Source organism: Chiloscyllium plagiosum, chromosome 4 (genome assembly GCF_004010195.1).
Source record: "Chiloscyllium plagiosum isolate BGI_BamShark_2017 chromosome 4, ASM401019v2, whole genome shotgun sequence".
In the NCBI taxonomy this organism is placed as follows: domain Eukaryota; kingdom Metazoa; phylum Chordata; class Chondrichthyes; order Orectolobiformes; family Hemiscylliidae; genus Chiloscyllium; species Chiloscyllium plagiosum.
In genome coordinates, this window is record NC_057713.1 from 89,668,705 (window position 1) to 89,694,804 (window position 26,100).

The 26,100-nt window shown below is 41.1% G+C and overlaps 2 protein-coding genes across 2 annotated transcripts in view; one reads left to right on the forward strand and one right to left on the reverse strand.

The window, feature by feature from the left end:
* bmp6 (bone morphogenetic protein 6) overlaps positions 1-17,414 on the forward strand; it is a 133,074-nt gene extending 115,660 nt beyond the window's left edge. Inside the window, exons 8-9 of the mRNA XM_043688583.1 lie at positions 13,660-13,770; positions 16,935-17,414. Of these exons, the coding sequence (XP_043544518.1) occupies positions 13,660-13,770; positions 16,935-17,084 (261 nt within the window). The 3' untranslated portion in view covers positions 17,085-17,414. The remainder of the gene's footprint in view (positions 1-13,659; positions 13,771-16,934) is intronic.
* Positions 17,415-17,501: 87 nt separating this feature from the next.
* The window catches only part of txndc5 (thioredoxin domain containing 5), a 32,179-nt gene continuing 23,580 nt past the window's right edge, over positions 17,502-26,100 (reverse strand). The window contains exons 9-10 of the mRNA XM_043688584.1: positions 22,661-22,790; positions 17,502-18,711 (exon numbers count right to left, since the gene is read on the reverse strand). Coding sequence (XP_043544519.1) covers positions 18,589-18,711; positions 22,661-22,790 — 253 coding nt within the window. The 3' untranslated portion in view covers positions 17,502-18,588. The remainder of the gene's footprint in view (positions 18,712-22,660; positions 22,791-26,100) is intronic.

Consider the following 26,100-nt stretch of genomic DNA (forward strand, 5'->3'; position numbering starts at 1 on the left):
GGGGTAGTTATAGGACAGATGTTAGGGGTAGGTTCTTTACTCAGCGAGTCGTGAGTTCATGGAATGCCCTGCCAGTAGCAGTGGTGGACTCTCCCTCATTATGGGCATTTAAGCGGGCATTGGATAGGCATATGGAGGATAGTGGGCTAGTGTAGGTTAGGTGGGCTTGGATCGGCGTAACATCGAGGGCCGAAGGGCCTGTACTGCGCTGTATTCTTCTATGTTCTATGTTCTAAAAGGATGTTGTGAAACTTGAAAGGGTTCAGAAAAGATTTACAAAGATGTGGCCAGGGTTGGAGGATTTGAACTGTAGGGCAAGGTTGGATAGGCTTGGTCTGTTATTCCTGGAGGGTCAGAGGCTGAGGGGTGACCTTCTAGAGGTTTATAAAATCATGAGGGGCATGGATAGGATAAATAGACAAAGTCTTTTCCCTGGGATTGGGGCGAGTCCAGAACTAGAGGACATAGGTTTAGGGTGAGAGGGGAAAGATATAAAAGAGATCAAAGGGGCAAATTTTTCATGCAGAGGGTGGCAAGTGTATGGAACCTGCTGCCAGAGGAAGTACAAGGCTGGTACAATTGCAGCATTTAAAAGACATCTGGATGGGTATATGAATAGGAAGAGTTTAGAGGGATGTGGGCCAGGTGCTGGCAGGTGGGACAAGATTGGGTTGGGATATCTGGTCGGCATGGACAGGTTGGACCGAAGGGTCTGTTTCCATGCTGTACATCTCTCTGACTGTATGTGGGAAATAGTAAACAGTTTGTTCACAGCAAGCACTAAACAGTACTGTGGTGATAATCAGTTAATGTGTTTCAGCAAATGTTGGTTATGGGATGACTATTAGTCAGGACAGTGGGAGAGCTCCCCTGCTCTTGTCAGACCGTAGTATTCCAGCTGGAAGTTGTTTCCATTGTAATTAACCTTCATTGAGATTTCTCTGCTGACTGCAAACTTGGATCATATCAAATTGTTCCAGTTGTAATTATTGGCCATGAAACATAGCCTCAGTTTTTCTCAAGGTGTCTCAAAGACGTGAAAATGTTGGGATTCTTTGAGCAGTGCTATAAAAATGTGCATAGTTTCACCTCCTGGGTAACGGGGCAATGCAGAATTTTGAGAACAAGCCCATTTTCTTCGTTAGTGTCAGTTTTTGGTTTTATTTTTCATTTGAGAGCTTATTTGTGGCAAGCCATTTGTTTTGAATCTTACTGTGTCCTCATCTTTAGTGTTTTCTCTAATTGTTTATTTGCTCTATTTCCCCCGACATTAGTTAAAGAAAGATTGCCAGTATCCTCTAACCAGTCGTAATGCTTATGTGCATACTACTTAGGTTACTGGGTAGGGTGAGTAATGCTGCACCGAATTAGGAAAAAACATCGACAAAGGTTCCTGCTTTCAATTATAATCCATCAATTTAATTGAGACACAAGACTATGATGGGTTTCGACAAAGGAAAGAAGCTCCCATTTGCATATTGTACAAGGTCTGGGAGAGACTCTAGTTTAAGGTTTTGGACTAGGAGGTAGGTGAGGAAGAACTTTTCAACGCAGCAACTAGCAATGATTGGGAAGCTGCTGCTTAAAAGATGACTGCAAAGTTTTGAAAAACAAATTGAACGCTCGCTAAAAGAAACTGATCTAGGAGGAGGGGGGCACAGACTGAGTGACCGGATTGCTCTGGAGAACACAGGCATTTGAGCTGAATCCTTCTGTGTGGTTCTATTATTCTAATTACTATTGAAAGGCACTTCTGTGGGCACATTCCCAGATCTTGATGTGTTGCTGTTGAGGAGAATAACTACCAGCATTGATTTGTGATGAATTGTCACTTGTAGCTGAGGATAGTTTGCATGAATGGAATCAGATCTCAGCCAAGGGCTGACATCTTGACGATGTGAAACCTGACATGGGCTAAACGTTTATTAATACACCAGCAATGTGTAGTACCTTCTACAATCTGTGCTTTTATACTTAGCAGCATGTATCTATAACATAAATACTTGTCATTTAATGTTCAGAATATTTCATTTGATTCTAAAAGCTTTTACCTAGACACATTATCTATTCCACTGACCAGCAAGGAGACAAGACCCTATTCTACCAGTAACCTGAAAATCATGGACTTTTGAGATGGTTCAATTAATGTTGTATCAATGGTTACAGAGCCAGTTTATTAAAGTTCTACAAGCTCCCTCAAGCGACTGAATATGCAGGGCCAGACGGCAGCCATTTTGATTTCTGCTCCCTGCTGAGTTAGCTGGGATTGTAATTGGAGAGAGAGAGTTGGTCTCTTAAGTCCCGTACTAAGGATGGGAATTTCAGAATCAACTAGGCTTCCTGCTACCGAATGCTGTTCAGTGACCTCTGCTGGAAAGTGTGTAAGTGTGGTCACTGGATGAGATTAGGAACTTGGCTGTGAGGCAACTTTGGGCAATAGCCAGTTGACAGTCAGTGTCTTTAGCTCATACATGAATGATTTAGAGAATAGTTCCTGACTCCAGTGGAGCTATTCCTCACAGGAGTTTATGCCTTCGTCAGGGCAGAAAAGTAATAGTGGGGAGGGAGAGTGTAATGTTTTGTTTCAGGAAGCAAAAAGAAATTATGATCTCAGTCCAGGAACCCATTGTTTTTCACTTGTTCTGAACAACCAAAAATTACAAGTGATCCTTAATTCTCTCAAATCTCATTATGACTTGTAAAAAAATGCATATTTTCATAGAAGAATCATAGAATCCCTACATTTGAGAAAACAGGCCCTTTGGCCAAACAAATCCATACCGGCCCTCCGAGGGGTAACCCACCCAGATCTATTCCATGACTCTATTGCTCTACATTTACCCCTGACTAATGCACTTTATCTACACATCCCTGAACACTACGGGCAAATTAGCATGGCCAATTCACCTAAGCTGCACATCTTTGGATTGTGGGAGGCAACCGAAGCACCCAGAAGAAACGCACGCAAACACCAGGAGAATGTGCAAACTCTGCACATAGTCGCCCAAGGATGGAGTCAAACCTGGTTCCCTGGTGCTGAGAGGCAGCAGTGTTAACCACTGAGCCACTGTGCAGCCCATTTTCATGGTAAATTATAGCCAAAGCTGTTATAGCCCAACTAAGATAGTTGTGTTTTTTTTTAAAAGCCTGTCTGGTCCCCACGACCAGAAGGGTCAGGTCAGGGAATAGGAAATTACAAGCAGAGATTAGTGCATCTAAATAAGTTTATTTTTGTGCTGGTGCTTTTGCTCCTTTTATATTTAAATGGAAAATCAGTGATCAAGTGTGAAATTGGAATCATTGGGCTTCCAATCTGTTATTTGAGCATGAATTTTATATGTTAAGTGAAGGATTGTGATAAGGCCAAAGCTTGCACAGGTGAATGTATTTGAGTGAAGGCTTGAGATCTGTGGCATGCAGCCACCATTTTGATAGTGCAAGATGGTGATGTTTGAGTGCCAGCTCTGTGTTCAGATAAAGTGCATCAGCAGTCTTACCACCTGTGCATTTGAGGGGGTGATGGTCTAGTGCTATTATTACTAGACTGTTAATCCAGAGGGGAAAGTGAAAACTGCAGATGCTGGATTCCTGATGAGCTGATGCTCGAAACGTTGACTCTTCTCCTCGGATGCTGCCGAAACAGCTGAGAGTTTCCAGCACCACACTTTTTGACTGTTAATTCAGCGACCTAGTAATGTTTTGGGGCCCCTCTGGGCAATTAGGGATAGCAATAAATGTTGGTTTGGCTAGTGATGCCCATTTCCTGTGAATGAAAATTTGCATATCTCAGTATTTCGCGTGAATACATCACTTAATTACTCAATGGTCTGAAGGAGGTTTGATCCTCACTTGAAAATCTGGAGAGTTCTTCTGAGAGCTCTGAGAAAGTTGCTTAAACTTGCAACAAGGTTTGTGTATAAATGGCTGCTATCATTAGTTTCAGGCTTGGCAATTATTTCCAATGGGTAAGGAAGACACTACAGTGATTTGTCCCAGCTCCTGCAATCCCTCAACCTGGAGAAATGCAACAAAATGCTGTTCAAATGAAGTCCCAGATACAAACGTCGATTTTACTGCTCTTCGGATGCTGCCTGAATTGCTGTGCTCTTCCAGCACCACTAATCCAGAATCTGGTCTCCAGCATCTGCAGTCATTGTTTTTACAGATTTTAACCCCAGCCTATCTACTTGTGCGCAAACCCAAGATCAAGTTCCTTTACGATTAAGTTTGATTTTCAAAGAGCCAGAAGTTGTAGAAAAGCAAGAGAACAAGCCAATAAGTATAACTGAATCGAACAGAAAGCTGATAAAAGTTTAAAGATGTCAACTTAGCTACAATAGTAAGAGACTGCTTTGGGGCATCTAACAGTACTTCTGAAACAAGTGGTTGCAGCTATGAATAATTAATTCTTTGGATGTCTTGTGAGATTGTGGTTCTTCCATTTTGACAGACCTTGATGATAACCAACATGGTGGTATTCTTAAATCCTGTGCTTGATCATCTTAAGGGCAGTTGGTTCCTTTCTTTCCCTCTTTGCTGCCCTGAGTTTTCCCACTCATTAACAGATGTCCTACTTTCCCTCTCCTAAGTTAAATACCCAATATTTATTGTGGTTATCTCAAAGCCCTCCAAATGCCAATAAAACAGGGTACGAAGGTTGACCAACTTCCTATCAGCTAGTTGTCAGTTGATGGTGAAAATGCCCTTGCAGTGTACGAATTGAAGTTGTATGGTTTTGTTTAGGAATAAGTTGAGCTTGTTGCTGCAAGAACCTGACGGTTGCAAAAGACTGATGGTTAACAGCAGAAAACTGTTCGGGGATAAGGCCAGAATGTATTTAATTAGAACCTGAATTAATTATAAAGCTTGTAGTCAGGCTGATCTTTTGATGTCTTGGTCACCCACCTCACAACTGGATGTTATGGTCCCATCAGCTCTCAATTCTAGGGAGATCTGTTGTATAATTGCTTACTTTTTTTATTTTAAATAAGGTTAGTCTTTGGACAGAGCCTCACCGCTCTCAAATCTGGCTCTTTCACAGTAGACACAAAATAACATGGTAAAAACAAGGACTGCAGATGCTGGAAACCAGAGTCTAGATTAGAGTGGTGCTGGAAAAGCACAGCAGGTCAGGCAGCATCTGAGGAGCAGGAAAATCGACGTTTTGGGCAAAAGCACTTCATCTATTCCTGATGAAGGGCTTTTGCCCAAAACGTCAATTTTCCTGCTCCTCGGACACAAAATAAAATGGGTTAAATCGTGGGTTGTTGTATTTCACACAATAATGAGCTCAAATTACCCTCCTCTCTCAATGACAGGAATTCTGTGCTCACTGCACACACTGGTAATCTCTCCCAGAAGAAAAGGGTGACTCACTATAACTAACCTTTTCCCCAAAGTGTCAGTCATGGCAGTGGGCTGGACTTGTGCCTCTGGATCACAAATTTTCAGTTTCATATACAATGTCAGGGTTTGAGAAATCCAGGCTGCCTCTGCAGTGCAGGGGGAGCGCACTACACTCTTGGAGATTTCCTCTTTTGGATGAGATGCCAAACTGAGGCTTGGCCTAGTTGCTCAGTGGATGTATTAGATTCCATGACACTGTTTTGAGAGAGGAGTTGCGCAAACTGACATCACAGCTAATATTTAGCCATCAATCAATGTCGAGAAGATTATCTACTCGTTATTGCATTTGGTCTTTTTTTGGGAGCTGCTGTTTCATACATTTCGATGGTGATGGTACTTCAAAACATGAAATGTGCCATATAAATAGTTTCTTTCCCACCATCTCTATCTGCTTTGAACAAAATTATATGACAATTTAATCTCTTAATCTTGAAAAATTGAACGTATCCCTATGTTTCTCTTAAGTAACATAGCCCCCACTCTTCTCAGCCTATCTTAATACTTAATGGCATCAATGATTTATGAAACCAGTGTAAGTTATTGGGGGATTATGAGATATCACTGGCTTGGACAGTATTTATCGTCCATTCTTAATTATTCTGGAAAAGGATGACGGTGAGCTGCTGCCTTGAACCACTGCAGTATTTGGGCACAGGGACACTTACAGTTCTGTTAGGAAAAGAGTTCTGTTATTTTGACTAGACTGCAATAAAGGAACAGCTATAGAGTTGCAAATCAGGACAATGTGTAGCTTGGGAAGCTTAGAGGGAACTTACAGCCAATGATGTTACCCATGCATCTGCAATTTTGGTTCTTCTAGATGTCATGGGTCTTGAAGTACTGTTGAAGCCTTGGTGAGTAATGCAATGTATCTTTTAGACACCTAAAATGTCTGCCACTGTGTGGCGGTGGGGAGGGAGGTAGAGTGTGAATTTGGAAAGGTGATGAATGGTGTGCCCATCATATGGGCTACTTTTCCTGGATGATAAACTTCTTGAGTGTTGGACCTATGGTCATCCAGACAAGTGGGGAGTATTCCATCACACTCCTGACTTGGTGGACAGGTTTTTGGGGAGTCAGGGGAATTATTTTGTGCAGAATCCCTTGCCTCTCACCTGCTCTTGTAGCCACAGTATTTATGTGGCTAGTCCAGTTCAGTTTCTGGTCAATGATAATCCCTAGGATGTTGATAGTGGAGGATTTGGTGGAAAGATTGTAATGTTGTTGAAAGTCAAGGGGGGGGAGGAGGAGGGAATGATCAGAATCTCTCTTGTTGAGGATGGTCATTCCCCAACACTTGTCTGGTGCAAATATTATTTGCTGCTTGTAATCTCAGGCTTGGTATTGTCCAGATCCTGCTGCATTTGGATGTGGACTGCTTTAGCATCTGAGGACTTCTGAATGGTGCAGAACATTTCACAGTCATCAGTGGACATCCCCACTTCTGACCTTTTTTTGAAGCAGCTGAAGATTTAGATTTATTGTCACGTGTATAAAAATGCAGTGAGAAGTGTTTTTTCACCTGTTATATGCAAAGTGTCACCACACGCCTGTGCCATCTTGAAACATCTGAATATAATGCAAGATTTTACTGCAGTGGAGTTCATCTTTCTCTCTCCTTCTTGTTCCTCCTCCTCTGTTCCTCTGGTTGCTGTTTGACATCGGTGGGAGTCTCTCAAACAGGCTCTGGGGGTCTCGGTCACAGGCCTCCACAACACCACTCCCCCGACTGCCACGTTCAAGCTGAGCTGCGGACCTGGGGATGCGCGGGGTCCCTACCTCCTGTTCCCCATCTGAAGCTTCTCCAGCTGCTGCCCCCAGTTCGCTGCCCAGCCCTTGCGCCAACTCTTCTGCTCCTTCAGGCCTAGCTGCGAGCCTGGAGTCTCAGCTCAGCCTGCGAGCCCAGGCCGGGGGAGTCAGCTTGGGACCTGCTTGCCGCGTGACCTCAGGCAGGGCTGGAACCATGTATGGTTCATCCTGGCATTACGGCCACTGGAGGCAGCATCCTTCACCCACTGCTCTCCAGGCTTTACAGGAAAGAAAGTAAAGAAAAAGAGCAAACGTTTAATATTTAAGAAAAAAGGTGGGAAAGAGAAAGAGGAAGAAAGCAGTTGGGATTGTATGGGGCTCAGGCTCTGCTACTTTGCTGCCATCTTGGATTAAACTTTGCTGAAGGTTGCTGTAGCAGTCATGTCCGACTGTCACTGAATTAGTCAGAGGTTCTACATTGGATACAGAAAGGAAGCCCCATACCAACTATTGTCATCCTGCTCCCGCCAATTCCATCTGTGACAAACCAGCATAATGGTTCACAGCATAATGATAGTGGGTTGGGCCTAGAACACTACCCTGAGGAACTCTGCAGAGATGCCCTGGAGCTGTGGTGACTGACCTTCAACAACCATCGCAATGAGGATAGATAGGAAGAGATAACCAACGAGATACAAAAAAAATTAAGTTAAATCTGAAAATGAGAAAATCAGAGTAATATGATAATTAGTTCAAATGTGTGCGATAAGTGTACAATGAGCAGATTTTAATGGCCCTGTATGAAAGATGAGTTTGGAGATGGGAGGGACTGCTTGACTGGAGTGCAAAGGTGTGGAATGGAGATTCCACTACCTTCTCTGCAACGCTTCCTCACCCTCTTCCCCGCTATACCCTCCAATCAAGTTTTGGAAGGGAGGGGTAAATGGTGACCGTGGTTGAGCCCATTAGTCACGAGGCAAGGTACCCAACATCGGGGGGGATGGCATGGGAGAGCAATAGCAGTACTTGCAGTTGGCATCACCCCTCCCCTGTACAGTGACTGCATGGGTTGAAGCGTTGTCAGCCTCTGGCATTCACGGGATTTTCACCCTGTCTGGGAACTAATTGGATAGGAGGCCCCAATGGTGGCAAGGTACTGATTCGCAATACCAGTCTTGGGCGTCCTGAACATGTTTGCAGGCCTCCTATAGTTTTCCAGCACTGGATTTAAATCCCATCCAGTGGTTGGGCGAGAAACTACTACAAGAAAAATAAAAGTGAATCAGGAATTCTAGTAGATTCGGTACTAACCACAGATATTACTGAGTAGCAATGAGAAAATGACATGGATCCATATACAATCATGAGCATGCACGTGTACACATGCAGACAGACAGGAGTAATTCTACTGATCACCTGATCTGTTCCCTGAATGTTTCTCTTTGATTCACCGTTGAGACGTGGGCATCACTGGCAGGCCAGCATTTATTGCCTGTCCTAGTTACCCTTGTGGGGAAGTGATGGTGAGCTGCCTCCTTTAACAGCTGTAGCCTACAAACCCCTTGGGTCAGGAATTCCATGATTTTGACCCAGTGACGATGAAGGTGGTGTATTCAAAGTTTGTGAGAAGATTTGTAGCTCGGGTGCTCGTTGTTGTGGTTCTGTTCGCCGAGCTGGGAATTTGTGTTGCAGACGTTTCGTCCCCTGTCTAGGTGACATCCTCAGTGCTTGGGAGCCTCCTGTGAAGCGCTTCTGTGATGTTTCCTCCAGCAGTTTGTCTCTGCCGCTTCCAGTTGTCAGTTCCAGCTGTCCGCTGCAGTGGCTGGTATATTGGGTACAGGTCGATGTGTTTGTTGATTTAGTGGTGTATAGCTTGGAGGGGAATTTGCAGTGGAATGTTAACATGGATCTGCTGCTTTTGACCTTCAAGATAGAAGTGGTCAGAGGTTTGGAAGGTGCAATCTGAGAATCTTTGACAAGATTCTACAGTGCATCTTGTAGATGGTACTTACTGCTGCAACTGAGCGGCAGTGGAATGTGTAGATTCTTGTCGATGTGGTGCCAATCAAACCTTGGCTGCTTTGTCTAGGATGGTGTTCAGCATCTTGAGTGTTATTGGGGTTGCATCCATCCAGGCAAGCAGGGAGTATTCCATCGCACTCCTGATTTGTAAGTGGTGGACAGGCTTTGGAAAGTGAGGTGGTGTGTTACTTGCTGCAATATTCCTAGCCTCTGACCTGCTCTAGTAGCCATTGCTTATTAGTGAGTCAATCTCAACTCCTAAAATGTTTATAATGGGAGGTTTAGTGATATAATGTCAAGAGGCGTGGTTAGATCATCCCTTATTGCAGATAGTCATTGCTTGGTATTGTGTGGCGCAAATGTTACTTGCCACTCCTCAGCTCCAGTCTGGATATTGTCCAGGTTTTGTTGCATTTGAGCGTAGACTGTTTCAGTATCTGAGGAGTAACAAATGGTACCAAACAATGTGCAATCATTGGCAAACATCCTAACTTCTGATTTTATGAAGAAGGGAAAATCATAGTCATCAAGTTATACAGCACGGAAACAGCCCCTTCAGTCCAACTTGTCCACACCAACCACTCATCCCAATTTGACCACCTACCATTTGTCAGCATTTGGCCCATATCCCTTCACGTACCTATCCAAATGCCTTTTAAAATGTTGTAATTGTACCTGTCTTCACCACTTCCTCTGGCAGCTTGTTCCATACACTGTGTGAATAAGTTACTCCTCAATTCCTTTTTAAATCTTTGTTCCCTCACCTTACACCTATGCCTCCAAGGAAAAAAGATCCTGGCTATCCACTCTATCCAGGCCCGTCATGATTTTATAAACCTCTATAAGGTCACCCCTCAGTCTGTGATGCGCCAGGAATAAAAGCCCCAGTCTCTTCAGCCTCTCTGTATAGATCAAAACCTCCAATCCCAGAACATTCTTGTAAATCGTGGGGTGGCACGGTGGCTCGATGGTTAGCATTGCTGTCTCAGCGCCAGGGACCCGGGTTCCATTCCAACCTCTGGCACCTGTCTGTGTGGAGTTTGCACATTCTCCCTGTGTCGTGTGTGCATTTTTTCCGGGTGCTCCAGTTTCCTCCTACAGTCCAAAGATGTGCAGGTTAGGTCAGTTGGCCAATCTAAATTGCCCATAGGGATGTGTAGGTTAGGTGCATTAGTCATGGGCAAATATAGGATAGGAGAATGGGTCTGAGTGGGTTGCTCTTCGGAGCGTCAGTGTGGACTTGTTGGGCTGAAGGGCCTATTTCCACACTGTAGGGATTTTAATTCTAATTCTAATTCTAATCCTTTTTGAACTTTCTCAAAGTTTAATATCATCTTTTCTGTAGAATGGTGACCAGAATTGTATGCAGTGACCTAAACGTGATCTCTCCAATAGGTCATTTGAAGCAATTGAAGGTGTTTGGGCCTCGGACACTACTTGTGTTGAGTGCTCTGAGAAGTTGAAGGTTATCTGTTTGAGCTGAAAGTTCTTAGAATGTAGGTGGTAACATTTTCTCAATTAGTCATCCTCGCCCATTAGTCAGATGGTTCCATGCTCTAATCTATCCTATGTTGATATTGAATAACAGAGAAAGGGGAGTATCATTTACAAATGCCAAAGCATCAGAGGCTGAAGGGTGAGATTGGCTTGCTGTCCTTGTTGTTTTACACTCTAACCCAAATATATCAACAGTTATTCAGAATTATCTGTTGCCCTGGCCTCCTTATTCTTGACGCACCATGGGCTAATTTGAAATGTGTCATCAGTTGGTTCATTATTGTTGTAAAGGTGCTGTGCAAAATAAAGTTATCTCTGCCTGCATGACAGTGCACTTCAAAGCAATGTGGTAAGGAATGGTTAATGACATTATTCCTGAAATAGCTCATCAGACTTCAGTGAAACAATTTGAGATGTCTAGTTCTCACTGAAACTGCTATATCCAATTAGCAGTATCTCACCTCGCACTTGTAGTTTTGCTGATGGCTCTAATACATTGTTCTTTAACTGCCTCCATCCCCACTGCAGCCAAATAACATTGCCCAGAGTTCTCTAGGTTACTGTATGTGTGCCACAGCTCTGTGTTTGTTCCTGAGCTCTGTGGAAGGGAATGTCCTTTGTTCCATTCTACACCCACATTGAGTTAACTGATCTTAAAGAGAAAGGACATGGAACTATATTAGGGAAGGAGGGTATAGAAGAAAACCAGGTCATTTCTGTGTCTGCATGCTATTTAATGATTGTTGTGTCGGTAGAAGTGGTTCATCTTTGATGGTTTCCAGGAAGAATCAGTCTGCTCAGGACTGAAGAAGTGTCCAAAATGATACCTCCTTGATTGTACTTTTAAATTGAGGGCCTTTTAATGTCTGGATGTTATGTGATTATTAACAATTACTTTGTACTGTACAAAATGCAGCAAGCAACTTCTGAAATTTCAAATCTAATGTTGATCTTTTTGTGTACTTCATAACTGTATTGCTTGCTCTGTTCAATCACCGTGGTCTTTATAATCTGTCTGTAATGCATGCAAAACATTTCGCTGTATCTCGCTGCATGTGACAATAATAAATCAAAATAAGTATTCTCACTTTACTGACCAACAGTCTACCCTTGTTTTTAAAAAAACATTATGTTTTTAAGTCTTATCACTTGGATATTAAAGGCTGCTGTGTCCATTTGCCATCCAAAACACTCTTTAAACGATGAAATGTTTTTAATATAGTAAAGCACTCTTTATTCACTCCTAGGATATCAAACATAGAGTAGCTCTCTGATTTAAATCATTTCGCTCATAGCTCCTTGCCCATTGCCGTTATAGAGTCATAGAGATGTACAGCACGGAAACAGACCTTTTGGTCCAACTTGACCATGCCGACCAGATATTCTAAACTAATCTAGTCCCATTTGCCAGCACTTGGTCCATATCCCTCCAAAAGCTTCCTATTTGTGTACCGATCCAGATGTTGTAAATATTGTCATTGTACCAGCCTTCTCCACTTCCTCTGGCAGCGCATTCAATACATGCACCACCCTTTGCTTGAGATGTATGCCCAGTGTTTCGTGATTGAATCTTAGATTGTCCCTGAGTTCAATTGCTGTCCCTGAGTTTAATTTAGAAACACATCTCCTTTTTCATTTTGTGGCTTGATTTGTTTTCATCAGTTATTTCTTTCATTGCTTAATGTTGGGCTTTTATCCTGAAGTTGCAATTGAAGAAATAATGTCCAAAACAAAAATCTCAGGGGACCAATGGAGACTTTTTTCATGTCAGTTCAACTTTTACTGACACTGTTCGAATCAGGTATGGGGTGGATGTGGGAGGTTACCCATAAATAGTGATCTCTGAAGTGGCTATGCCAAGGTATTCACAGAATCACAGCATATTACAACCATTCGGTCTGTTGTTTGTGTTAGCTCTTTGGAAGAGATACCCAGCTAGTCCCTTCTCAGTCTCCTGTCATTTCCCTGTAGTTTTGCAGCGTTCATTCCCTTAAATATTTATCAATTTCTCTTTAGAGAATTACTATGGGATCTGTTACCACTGTCCCTTCAGACAGTGCATTCTAGATCAGCATAATTTACTATGTTTTTAAAAAAAACATTTTCAGCAATTTTTTCCAGCAGCTGACTCGTACAAAACCCCATCCCTGGTATAATGAGAGAAAACTCTCTCTAATTCAATGACTTTCTTAAAAACAAAACCTTTTTTTTTAAAAAAACTGGCATCAGTTGCATTTCAAAATGAAATTGCATCCCCTCAGGCGCTGGATTTTGGAGAGTACGCAGGTTTTAAAAACCTCCGAACTTTGACAGTGCAAGGCTGTAAATGGCATTAGGAAGGGGGCCTGACCTGTGCTTGGCAGTTTTTCCCATTGGCTGGCACCATAAGTATTTACAGAACTCTCCAATGCAGTGCTAATAAGAAGGATGCTTCGATCATGTCTCCAACTCGCATTCTCCTCACTCCTGATTTAGATTAATTTTTAAGCGCAGAACCCATGCAGTTAGGGCTTGACTCACTTTATTGTTTGTTGCTTTCTTTCCTTCTGTATCTCCTTCCCTTTAATGTGTCACTGTGACCATTAAACTGGCTTATTTTTAAAGCATCATCAGAACCACATTCTTTATGCCTAAATTATGTGTAGAAATGTCATTCTGTTACCAAATGCTCACTCATAGAGGGAGCAATTAATTGAAAGATGGTCTCCTCATGCTTCCAATGAATTGTATAGCAAGCATTATTTTAAATGATGCACAATGAATTGATTTAGGTTCCTGAAGGTCTGTTAAAATATTCTTGGTAGAATTTATTTGTATAAGCTGTTTTCAGATGGAAACAGCAGAAAATAGCCAACTAGAGATGACGATGTGACAGAGCACTTAGCCAGTGGAGAAGAAATACGTTGTTATAGTCGACTGATGGAAAATAATTTACTATTAAAATAATAACCTGTTAATATTACAATTCAATTCCTGTTTTCAAAGGACTGGATAATAGCACCTGAAGGTTATGCAGCATATTACTGTGATGGCGAGTGCTCATTTCCTCTTAATGCACATATGAATGCAACAAACCATGCGATCGTACAAACACTGGTGAGTAATGCTCTGGCTACCATTTAGTTCTGATGCAGCACCTGCCACTGGATACATGGTTGACACGGGATGGGGGTGGAAAAGAGGGAAAGAGAGTCGCTGTCACCTCATGGCCATGATGGAGCTGACACCACATATGAAGGATTTTGTGTTTAAAGTTGACAATTTTCTTTCACCATTGACACAAAAGTTCGTTCATTGGCGTCAACTGAGGCCTGAGATGTTTCAGTCCAGCCAGTGCACACTCCCTTCACACTTTAGCATGAAGACAAACCCAGGTGGGATAATTACCCATGCTGCTGCTACCTTTCCATTTCCTTGCAGCTCCATATGGATTTCTACTTTGAGAAATGGCCCCTCTACACCTCAGGTTTCCACTTGCAAATTATGGACCCAGGACGTATTATTCTGAATTCTCCTGCTCGGGGCTCTGCTCCCCGCTGTGTCCACTAAGGAATTTATTTTTTAATCAGATAAAATCCAGAATCAACCCACTACCCTGTGACCCAGTCTCCTAGAAGTACAAAGGGTTCCAAAGTGAGACAAGGAAACAAGTTTCCCAGCTTCCCTGGGGAAGTTATTGAAGGCAGGAGAGCCACATGCAAGTTTTGTCCAATCGAGTGTATGGTTGCATGCTGTCAACTTGCATTTCAATGAAATGCAAAAGGAAATTGAGCAGGTCATTGGTCTTCCCTTTAGCGAATATTTTGAGATTCTCATTTTGTTTCTTTCTCACCACAGACTCAAGTGCCTATGGTTTTGCATGGTTGGGAATTTTGAGCAGCTGCTTTTTTTTTAAATTTGTTGCCAGGATGTGGATGTTGCTGGTTGAGCTGGCATTTATTGGCCATCCCAATTGTCCTGTAGGTGGTAATGAGCTGCTACCTTGAATGACAGTGGTCCATGTGGTTTTGGAGGACATTGTAGGATTTTGACCCAGTGACAACTGAAGGAACGACTATGTATTTCCAAGTCAGGTTGGTTTGCAACTTGATGGTGCAGCGGAAGGGGCCTGGATGAATTTCTTTCATGCGTTTTGCAGAAAAAAATCCAGGGTTGTACATTTAAAATGAAAGGCAAATCAACCTTGGAATCGTAAGCAACTGAATCTGAGTGAAATTGAGGTATCAAAAAAAAAGCAGCTACAGCTTACATTTCTATAGAAACCCTCATTAAATATCATGTCCCAATGCACTTCAGTGTCATAATGACATTGAACCACAGTAGCTGTCAGGTCAAAGGTCTCTTAAGAAAAAAAAAGAGAGAATGCCAGAGCTTGGGTCTAAGCAGCTGAAAAAGTAGCCAGAATTGCTTGCCAAAAGACTGGAATTAGATAAGCACAGATATCGCTAAAGGTTCAGAAACAGGGGGAGATCATTAAGGAATTGGAAAACAAGAATGAGAATCCTAACAAGATAGGCAAACTGGAAACCATTGCAAATCAACTACATCAGGGTGAGTAGTTCTTGGAGCAAGCTAGGAAAGGAACTGCAGAGTTTTGGATTCCTAAGATTTATCAAGAGTAGAATTTTGGAGGTAGGGAGCAGAATGTTTGAGCAGTCAGGTTTTAGGGGTGTTTTAAGGCATGAATGAGGATTTCAGAAGCAGAACAGCTGAAAGATAGAGGCAACTATTAGAAGTAAAAATAAACAATCGATGAATAGAAATGGGGCTATAGTTTTTGATGTTTTGGTGATTAGTGAGATATGGATTGGTTAAAAAAATCTAATATTTACTTTTCGAAAAGATGCCAGAAAGACAGGAAATATCAACTACAAAGTAAATGTTGAGAAATTTAATTGGTGGTTAATACAGATGCACAATCCTCTATCCGAAATGCTCGGGACCAGCTGGTTTTCGGAATTCAGAATTTTTCGAATTTCAGAATAAGTGACTGGTGAATCAATTTTAAAAAAATCTTACCAAAGGAGCAGATTCACCTGAGTAAATCAGGCCCTGAGACAGAATTGAGGCCTGCCAGTGCTGAGTCACGCTGCCCCCCCATGTCGCAGCTGAGTGACACACATCAAGAGGGTGTCAACTTGGGTTACCTGCTTGAAAGCCAAACAAGCTTGTTAATGAGAAAAAACTTCACAAAAAAGCCTTCGGACGTGAGCTTTTCGGATTTCAGATAAAGGTTGTCTACCTGTACTGCAATAAAATGAGATTTCCCCTCTTATGAGAGAATACAAGCCATTTCAATGAACAGAATGACCTTACTAAATAAATTCTGGATTCCCTAGTCATCCTAATAGCTCTCCCAATCCATGGCCACAAACATAGTTTAGGGTTATCAGAAGTTATAATTTCCTACTAAAAAAATCAATCCCAACCCCTCTGTAAACCGATTAGCCTGTATTTCTGGATTTGCTTCTAGTCATAGACTTTTACAGCACAGAAACAGAGCCTTCAGTCCAATTCAGCCATGCCAACCACATATTCTAAATTAATCTAGTCCCATTTGACAGTATTTGATCCATATCCCTCTAAACCCTTCCTATTCATGTAATCATTGAGATGCCTTTTAAATGTTGTAATTGTACCAGCCTCCACCAACACCTCTGGCAGCTCTTCCATACACGTACCGCCTTCTGTGTGAAGTGGCTGCCCCTTAGGTCCCTTTTCATATCTTTAGCTTCGCCTAAAACCTATGCCTTCTAGTTTTGGACTCCCTGAAAAACGACTTTGGCTATTCGTGTCCCTCATGATTTGATGAACCTTTTATAAGGTCACCCCTTAACCTACGATGCACCAGGGAAAATAGTCCTGTATTTCTCAGGAAGTCTCTCTTCCTATCCTATGCCAAGCAGTGTCATTTGTTTGTCAAGTCAGTGCTTGTATCCAGAGATAACACTACTTGGTGAGCCTTTGTGGTTCTCAAAACAGGCACCTGAATTGAATCTGCAACAGTAGTTATAATTCCTTACAATTGTGGACTGACCTTTGGGAGGAATCTTGCCATCTTTCAATGTCGAGTACGTTTTAAGAGTATCTTTTTTTTACTTTAGCAGCCTAGATGCAGAATTTGCGACGACATTGAGAGTGAAACAATGCGTTGAAAAGCACACATCAGCTGCTAGAGTTTGACAAAAGTAGATAAATATATTACAGGATGTATCTGACCACATACCTATCTGAACATTTTTGAATTTCTTTGACGATAGGTCCACCTCATGAACCCAGACTACATTCCCAAGCCCTGCTGTGCTCCCACTAAGCTGAATGCAATTTCAGTCCTCTTCTTTGATGACAGCTCAAACGTTATATTGAAAAAATACAGGAACATGGTGGTCAGAGCATGTGGCTGTCATTAAAAGGACAAGAAAGTTCATCTTGACCTGAAACTACTGGAGAGTAACTATATCCTGAGTGCATAGCGATATACATCCTGGAGCAATACCTCTGTAAATAATGTTTACAATTTTTTTAAAAAGTTTCTACTTAAAAAGGCTTTTGTAATATATTTTGTACAAAGTTTTCATAAGAAATGTAATTTATTTGTTTTGGGGTTTTTATGGTAACTGTGTTTTTAACTAGGGGCTGTAATGATGATGCTAGCAGCCACTGGCTTTTAAGATGGTAGAAGACCAGGTGCAGGGTTCAGGAGAAACTTCGGTTACAGTTTTACAGTTCTAAATTTGAGCATTATGAAAAGCTGCAAGACCACTTCATCACAGCCCCTGGTTTAGGCACACCATGCACATAACTTTTATGAAACGCACTCTGGACAATCATTTTTAAGAAATTTTTATTAGAAATTGCCAAGTAGTGTAAACTATTGACATAATCCCACATTTGTTTAATGATTCTTTTTATACAAAAATCTAAGTGCCAACCACACACACACTTACTGCTCCCCTGCCTCTCTTGAAGAACAATTCATTCTCCATACATACATGCTAACAATAAATGATGTTAAAGTCAAGTGGTTTTTTTTGTGCAGTTTGCTCATACAATATACAGTTTGGCATCTTGGGGCTACACTCACTATTATTTTCCAAGAATTACCTTGCCAATGGCAACCAGCTTGAATGACTATCTGGCATGTTTGATGCATTCATTAAATTTGAAATTCTTCAACTTAAAACTTAGCATAAAATGAAAAGTTAGCTCTCTCATTCACTTCTCTAGGGTCCAGTTCTTTAAAATAAATTCAATTAAAAGCAGTGTGTTTCTGGAGCTATTTACCACATAAATTAAAGCTCAAAAGGGGGATATAGCATGTTACCATATTATGTGATAACTGCTACATTTACCCAGTTTTGTTCACAAGGCATTTAATTGCTGTTGCTTTTTGAGGGGAAAGACAATTACACAATCCCTACATGGATACTGCCCATACTCTTGTTTTCTTTACATCAGTATGTGTTGTCTCAGTCTTTCACACTCTACAAATGTTATCAATCACTCGTTATAAACTGGCTTGGCTTCCTTTTTACTAACTTGTGCAGATGAATGTGGCTTGAAGATGCACTGAGGTATTCTTGTTTAGTTTTCTCCCCACAGTACTGTAATTACTAACCAGGTACACTTGATAGCCTGTGATTGTCTGATAACAACACATGAATCACATCCACTTAAGTGTTAAAAGATGGCAGATAGGGGTGATAAACAAGCAAGATCTCACCACTCACTACCACATACTTAGAAGGCACCACTATATGATGAAAGCGAAGCCAACTTCTTCTTCTGGAAGGCTGGTAAGTTGGCAATAACCTTTATGGAATACGTTGATGACCATGACGAAGTTTACACATCAAAAAAACACATTTGTAAACAGTGACACGAGGTGGTGGCTGGACAAAAAAGACACTTGTTTTACAGTTCATCCCTGGCTTGCTGTAGGATGTAGTTGTGAAGAGCTTCCAAATCTCTCGCTCCATTGTATTCACTTAACTGCTGACCACCACGGAACAGCAGCAATGTTGGATAACCACGGACCTTAAAATAAAAACACACAGTTTTCTTTTTCCCTCTTATTCACCTACCCACAATAAGAGTGCCTGTTCCCAATACAAATACACCACTGGGAACCACTTGCACATGTGCAGTTGTATCTGTGACATCTGGTCAGCTCTCTTTTGCCTATTTAAATTTTTAACTCGATCCTTTTAAGGCCACAAACCCAACTAGAGGAGTAAAAAAATCTTCTAGTCAATCTATTTTCTGGGGAAGGAAATCTTGAAAGTTTGAATTCTTACCCTTTACTAACGTGCACTGATTAAAAATAATACTAGATATCTAGTAGAGAGTTCCATTAGACTGGCTTCTGAGCTGAGAGAATACCAGGGGGTATCTTCATCAATTTTACCTTCCGCTCAACTGTTTACTCAGCCATGAGATTACTGGGCTGGCCTGGGGAGGAGGAAGTCAGGTGCTAGAGGTACAGAGTCCTGGTAGACTAGCAGTCTCATCCTCTGCAAATGGTGTATGTTTACACAAAAGGGTATTTCTAATCTACAATCTTACCACCTCCATATTAAATGTATCCCTTGTCTCATCGGTCAATTAAAAATTTGTAAACAGACTGATTTTTGTTCAATTGATGCACTAAGTGATAAGAATCCTGGGCTGTATGTGAAATTAAAATCAGAGACAATCTCTAAATGGGCTGAAAACCTTGAGTGGAAATTAAGCTATAGAGTAGTGGATGTATAAACCATGAATGTTAAACTCTATCCTATGCTTTAAAACAATAGGAAACTACTGGTGCCTACTGCCTGTACAATATTGTGTTTTTCTAACTGTCTATTTTCTCTACAAGTGGCATGCTTGATTTAGTTGTTGTCAGTTGTGATGATGCATTCAATGTTTGCTTCTCATCTTGTTCTGATCCTAAATTATTACTGCCTTATTACCTATTTCTATAAATAAGCCACTGCTATGCTGACTTGAGTGCGTATTCGATTTCCCTTCAAAATTTATTGTTGAATTTAATTGTATGGAATATAATGCTATTTCCCAATTTCTCAGCAGGACTGCAACGTCATATCCCTGATATGATCTAATCTGTGAAATTTAAGTATCTGGAATTAAAAACTACATCCCAGTACTTGTAACCTGGTGAGACGTGCCTTACCAATTTGTTGTCTTGCTTATAGCCATCGTACAATCACTTTTGCTTTTTCAACCTTTGACTTTCTTTCTAACCTGCTATGCCATTGAGAATTTTTTCCACTATATTTTTAGTTTTTAACCATTTCCCCACATCATAGATGACAACATCATTGTTGGGAACCACATTTGGAACATTAAGACTTTCACTATCTACAGAGGAACCTCGATTAGCTGAAGGACACAGGCGAGAGGAGTGTTTCGGATAACTGAATGGTGGATAACAGTTTAGCCAAGCATCGGGACCCTTTCAATCTTGCTGGATAATCCAAAATTTGGATAATCAAGGTTCCTCTGTAATCGGTGATATCCTAATCTAAGGTAAATTAGAATTTGATATTTTTTATTTCATACCCAAGTCCAAATCACTTGTATTTAACCATATTTAACAAGTTCATTAATCCTTGCTGTCTGTAGAAGAGAAGTTCAATGAAAGCTGAGTCATTGAACATATTTTAGTATTGAGTTAGACAGATTTTTGACCCACAAGTATTTAATTCAACTTAATGGAGGGCCTTAACACTCAATTTAAGGTGCTGGGGAAGAGGTAAGTGTTGTTAAGGCTTTAATTAGATTATCCATTTTCATCTTATGGCTCAGGAAAATAAATGGTTTAAAACCAGATCTATTACAAACCAGTCTTTTTGAAATAAAATAAGGAAACAAATCTTTGTGGAAGATAGGGCAGAAAACTAGGGCTGCCTTTCTCAAAAGGCAATTGATTCAAGATCAAAGGATGTTAGTGTTTGATTGCAGATCAGCCATGATCTCACTGGCATAACACACTCATGGGCCTAAATGTTGTTGTGTCATCATAGTCTTACAGACCATTTGGGCCGCTCTCTCATTACAGCGAAGTGACTGTTGGTGATTTAACCTGAGGGCCACCAGAGGGAGGAGGTTGAGTAGCTGTGCCCTTCATGGTAACCTCAAACGAGTGAAGGGAATAGAACCCATGCTGTTGGCGTCACACTGCTCTGTAAATCCACAATCCAGCCAACTGAGCTAAACCATTTCCCTGGGCCTAAATAGCTTCCTCCTGGCCCTACAGCTGTCTTAGATCAATCATAAAAAAGTTGTACAAACTGACACTGACATTATGGCATCTGCTGCCAAGAATGTAGTCTTTGTCTCAACTCCCAGTACATCTCAGATTATCTCTTGGTAGTTATGCTCATGAGCAAAGGAATCCTCGTTTACAACTTCAATCTAGGAACGTATACTGGAAATGGAGACCCTTTGTGATCAGAACCTGCCAACATCTATTGTCATGATTCACACAAATGCCACTTTGACTTGAGTGTGAGCAATGCTGCTGAAACTATATCCTGGCATGGTTGAGACTTCAGAAAGAAAGCGAAAATGGTAACTACCCTCTTGATTATCTCTTTCACTAGTATCCTGCTCATTTCAAGCAGGCAAAATGATATTCAAGAGAAAGGAAAAGGTCGTGAATAATTTAAGGCCCCCAATTTAGTGTTGAATTAATAATATTCGCTTGACTACATAAAATGAAGCTGGTTCTCTTTTGCTTCATCAGCCTGTGCTCCATGCTATCTGACAATTACCATAAAATCTGATGGAGGTATCACTACCCTTTATTTAGTAAGATGTTCTTATAGGATTTATGTTAAACAGAAGTTTCTGTGATCTTTTCTTTAAATATTAGAAACTGAGTAGTATAATATCCTGGAGAATTAACTGATATCCCAATGTTACCCAGAACTACTGCACTTTCATCAAAATAACTTTCTCCTGTTCACTTAAACAGTTTCCACCTTGAACACCAGCAATACAACACTAACAAATTAGCACAAAAGTAAGTGTCTCTATTGGCTTAATAAATATAGAACAAGACCTCCCCAACAGAGACAAAGCACTAAGACCGCTTGCAAACAAGTTATTTTTCAGGGATGTTTTGGGTTCTAGATGGATATATTCTAGTTTTTAAATGAAAGGAAAAGAAAGAAACGTTACAAGACAGGAAGCCCTCTCTGCACTAACTCTTCAATGGGCAATACAACATTCTCCTGCCTTTCCATTGTAACTACTCATTTTCTCTTTTTAGTTAAGGCTAATTCCTTTCTGAATGCATCAATTGGACTTGTTTCCAAGACTCTTGGCCAGTGCATTTCACACCCTACCCATTCACTGCATGAGAAAAGTCTTTGTCATTTTGCTTATTTTGTCATTTACTTTAAATATTCATGATCCATTCATGAGTAGGAACAGTGAATTCTGTATGGGCCCCTCATGATTTTTGAATGTGTCGATCAAATTTCCTCTACCTTCTCTAAGGAAAATAGTCCTAACTTCAATCTAATTTCACATCTAAGGCTCCTCACTCCTGGAACCAAAACTTTTACAAGGAGTAAGATGACAGGGAAGAGGGCTGTCATCTTACAATATTGTCCATGTAGTTTCAAACCAAAAAGCATTGATTCACTCCCTACTTCTGAGTAGCAATTAACAATTCAATGGCAGCCTGTACTAGACCTGATGTTTTATATGCAACAGACTATCAGTGAGCAGGTCTTACTGATGGATAGTCTTCATGGCACTGAACAGTATCCCCAACCAGTGTATGAAAGTTAGCCTTGACTAGCTTGTATTTTACAGCATTTGCTAATGTATCTCAAAATCAAATAAAGCTTATAATGTTTTCCAAAACTCTGATTTCAACATTGCTGCTTTGAACTACATGGAAAACTTTCCTTTCACATTTTTCCACCATTTACTAGTTTTCAACATCTCTGGGTAATAGTTTTGTACTCACCGAGAACTGATTGCAGAGGGAGCGCTGTTGAGTACAGTCCACTTCTGCGATTTTGATATCACTTAAACCAGGAAACTCCTGCTTGGCAAGTTCCTCCCAGGTCGGTGCCAAACTCTTACAATGGCCACACCTGTTGATACAATTAGTGTGTTGGGCTTATGGGTGCAGTACTTAGTGTTGAAGTATCAACCTTCTGCCAAGTGCTTAGCTTTTACTGTGAATTAGTGAGCAGATTTGGAGGGCCCTGAAAGTATTGACACTGCTCCAAGGCACCTGCAACATCTTTTTCCGAAAGAAAGAGTTCACCCACAGCAGAAGAGAAATCCTAACAAATGCAAAAACATTACTTCAAGGATCGTATTGAATTCTCTGATGGTCAAGATGCTGCATTGCACTCTGGAGAAGATATAACTGTCCGGCTGCTTGTGCAGAAAACTGCTTTATTCAGAGACTTTGTTGTCATTTGATCAACATTTTTTGTACATACTGATGCAGAAGTCTAATTTTTTTAAACTACTTTTAATTTTATGGGAGGACTATTACATGGATACTTTAAGGGCAGAAATTCATCCTACAGTCCAAAATACTGTATCATTAGCAGAAGCCTGCTTGATCTCTAAAATGAATAAAAGGGTAAGAAAAGCAAATTACAGTAATTTGATGGTGCACTGTCGTGCAGATGGCTTAAAGTTCAAAATCCCATCCTTATGACTGCATTCCATAAGTGCCACAGGGGAATGGGGCTCAGCTGAACTACACACAAGGGAAAATTGTCACTGGACTCTGACCGGATGTGACTTAAACCTTTGTGCCAAATTGGTGAATTTTATGAAAAAAAAAATTCATTTCCTCACGGTAATAGTTATGTACAAGATAATACATTGCCTCACAAATGTTGATCTATTATCGATGAAGAACTAAGGTCAACTTCAATACGAGATGTGGAAAATTCCAGATTTTCTGGCCAAAATAGGGGGTCACCTTTTACTCGAGGGCACACAGTATTGGAGGGCCAAATTCTCGCTCAATATAATTGAGCATCACATTTATGAAATACATAGGCTGCTCAGAAGACTGATGCCAATGCCATTGAGATTAGCAGCAGCTGGTGTGCAATCATGGTCTCCCACACCTCTTACTTTCCCATAAGCACCATTTGTAATCACTACGAGGTAAACTGCAACAGTATGTGGGGCTTCTGCTGAGTGATTCTCAATCTAAGTTTCTCAAGTCTTGCAATTACACCGAAGCTAACAAATCAAGTCTGTGACTCTGCAGTTGTGGGGGACTGCAACATCTTTGTTTAATTCTACCCGTGAAGGCAAATATTGACAATATCCTGGTAGCTCAAGAGAATGGCACTCCACTAGTGTCTGAGGCATCAGTGCTCCCCCAGTAATTACCAGTGAAAGGAAATTAACTGGCTAGTCAGTCAGTGTTTGCAGGATATTGCTGGAGCTTCCAGCAGGATCTTCAGACTCTCTTCATGATTCTTCATAAGATGATCTATTTCAGCTCCAAGGATATAATTCAGTGCATGTGGAAGAGTTATTGGACCTTTTTCAAACGAGAAACTGAGGTCTGGCATCATTTCACTTGAAACCCAGAAAGTACCATTAAACAGCAAGCTTCTCTGTGTATTTTTGTCATGCACAGTGCATTTTTCTGCTGTCAGAGTACTTTTAGCTTAAATATGTGACTCCAATTTCCCATCTTGCTTTAACCTTTTTAACATCTGAACTAGTTATGTATCTTTTCATCAAAAGTCACTGGATTCAAAACGTTTGGCTCAGCTTTCTCCCCGTCGATGCCACCAGACCTGTTGAGTCTCACCAGCAATTTCTGTTTTTGTCCTGGTTATTTACAGGACCTAATAGAAAATTTTAGAACAAAAACTGTACCATTCTCTCCATGAGTCAGAGGAATGATAAAGAGAGAAACTTGCTGTGCCTAACAGCCTACATTCAAGAAATGATTTGGGATTTTTTTAATATTGTTAATTATAAAGAAGAACAGATTGGTCAAAGTAACTATAAAAGGTAAGTGTAACATTATGTTCCCTCACTGTATGCCTAAAGTAACAGTCAGAAGTTTGGTTAAAAACTTTTCATTACACACTACTCTTTTCAGTTGACAAGTTTTATTAATCTTTGCAGCACATCTCATTGCCAGTGTACTACTGGTTCTCCTTTCTGTCACCCTCACAGTCCAACTTGCACACAGCTCCTGCCAATACATAACTGCCTGCCAAGGGAGTGCTCTCAACCATGCAGTGCTGGATTGACTGAGCAGTTCCAGGTGGAGATTTTCTGGCTCAAAGACAGAAGTGGATCCCACAGTGGGGAAAGGGGGGGGGGTCTATAATACGATCCCAATAAGATAGGCTGTACAGGATGTGAAGTTTAGAAGCATGAGGGGAGACTCGACTGAAATATCGGAGTGGTCTTCACAAGATGGACATGGGAAGGATGTCTCCTTTTGTGGTTAAGTGGCGGCACAGTGGCTAGCACTATTGCCTCACAGGGCCAAGGTCAGGCAACTGTCTGTGTGGAGTTTGTACATTCTCCTCGTGTCTGCATGGGTTTCCTCTCAGTCCAAAGATATGCAGCTGAGGTGAATTGGCCATGGTAAATTGCCCATAGTGTTAGGCGCATTAGTCAGAGGGAAATGGGTTACTCTTTAGAGGGGCGGTGTGGACTGGTTGGGCTGAAGGGCCTGTTTCCATGCTATAGGGAATCTAATCTAAACTAGGGGGACTGTTTTAAAATTGAGTGTTGACTTTGAGGACAGGTGAAATGTTTGTTTTCCCTGAGAACTGTATGCAACTTTGGAACAGTCTGCCTCAGAAGGTGGTGGAAGCGAGATCACGGAATATCTTTAAGGCAGCAGACAATTAATTCCCCACCAAACCAGAATCCAAGGTTACTGGGGGTAGATTGAAACAAACAGATCAGTGATGTTAGTGAATGCCAGAGCAGGCCTGAGTGTCCAAATGGTCTACCTTTGCCTTGAGTTCATATGTTCTTAGTCATCAAATCTCTTTCTCTTCATAAGGATGACGACAACACAAAAGGTAGGTATGAAAGCAAGTTAAAAAGGCAGAAGGAGGCTACAAAATGATATAGATAGGTTATATGAGTGGGCAAAGACCGGTCAAGTGAAGTATGTGGGGAAAATGTGAAATGGTCCATTTCAGCAGGAAGAATAATTAAGAAGCATACAAATTAAATCATGGAGAGGATGCAGGTCTCTGAAATACAGAATGCTAGCACACAAATCACAGTATGCAGATACAGCAATTAATTAGGAAATCTCGTAGAATGTTATTGTTTATTACAAGTGAATTTAATATAAAATTAGGGAGCAATGCTCCAATTTTACAGTGCATTGGTGAGAGCACATTTGGACCATTGTATGTAATATTGGTTTTCTCCATTTAA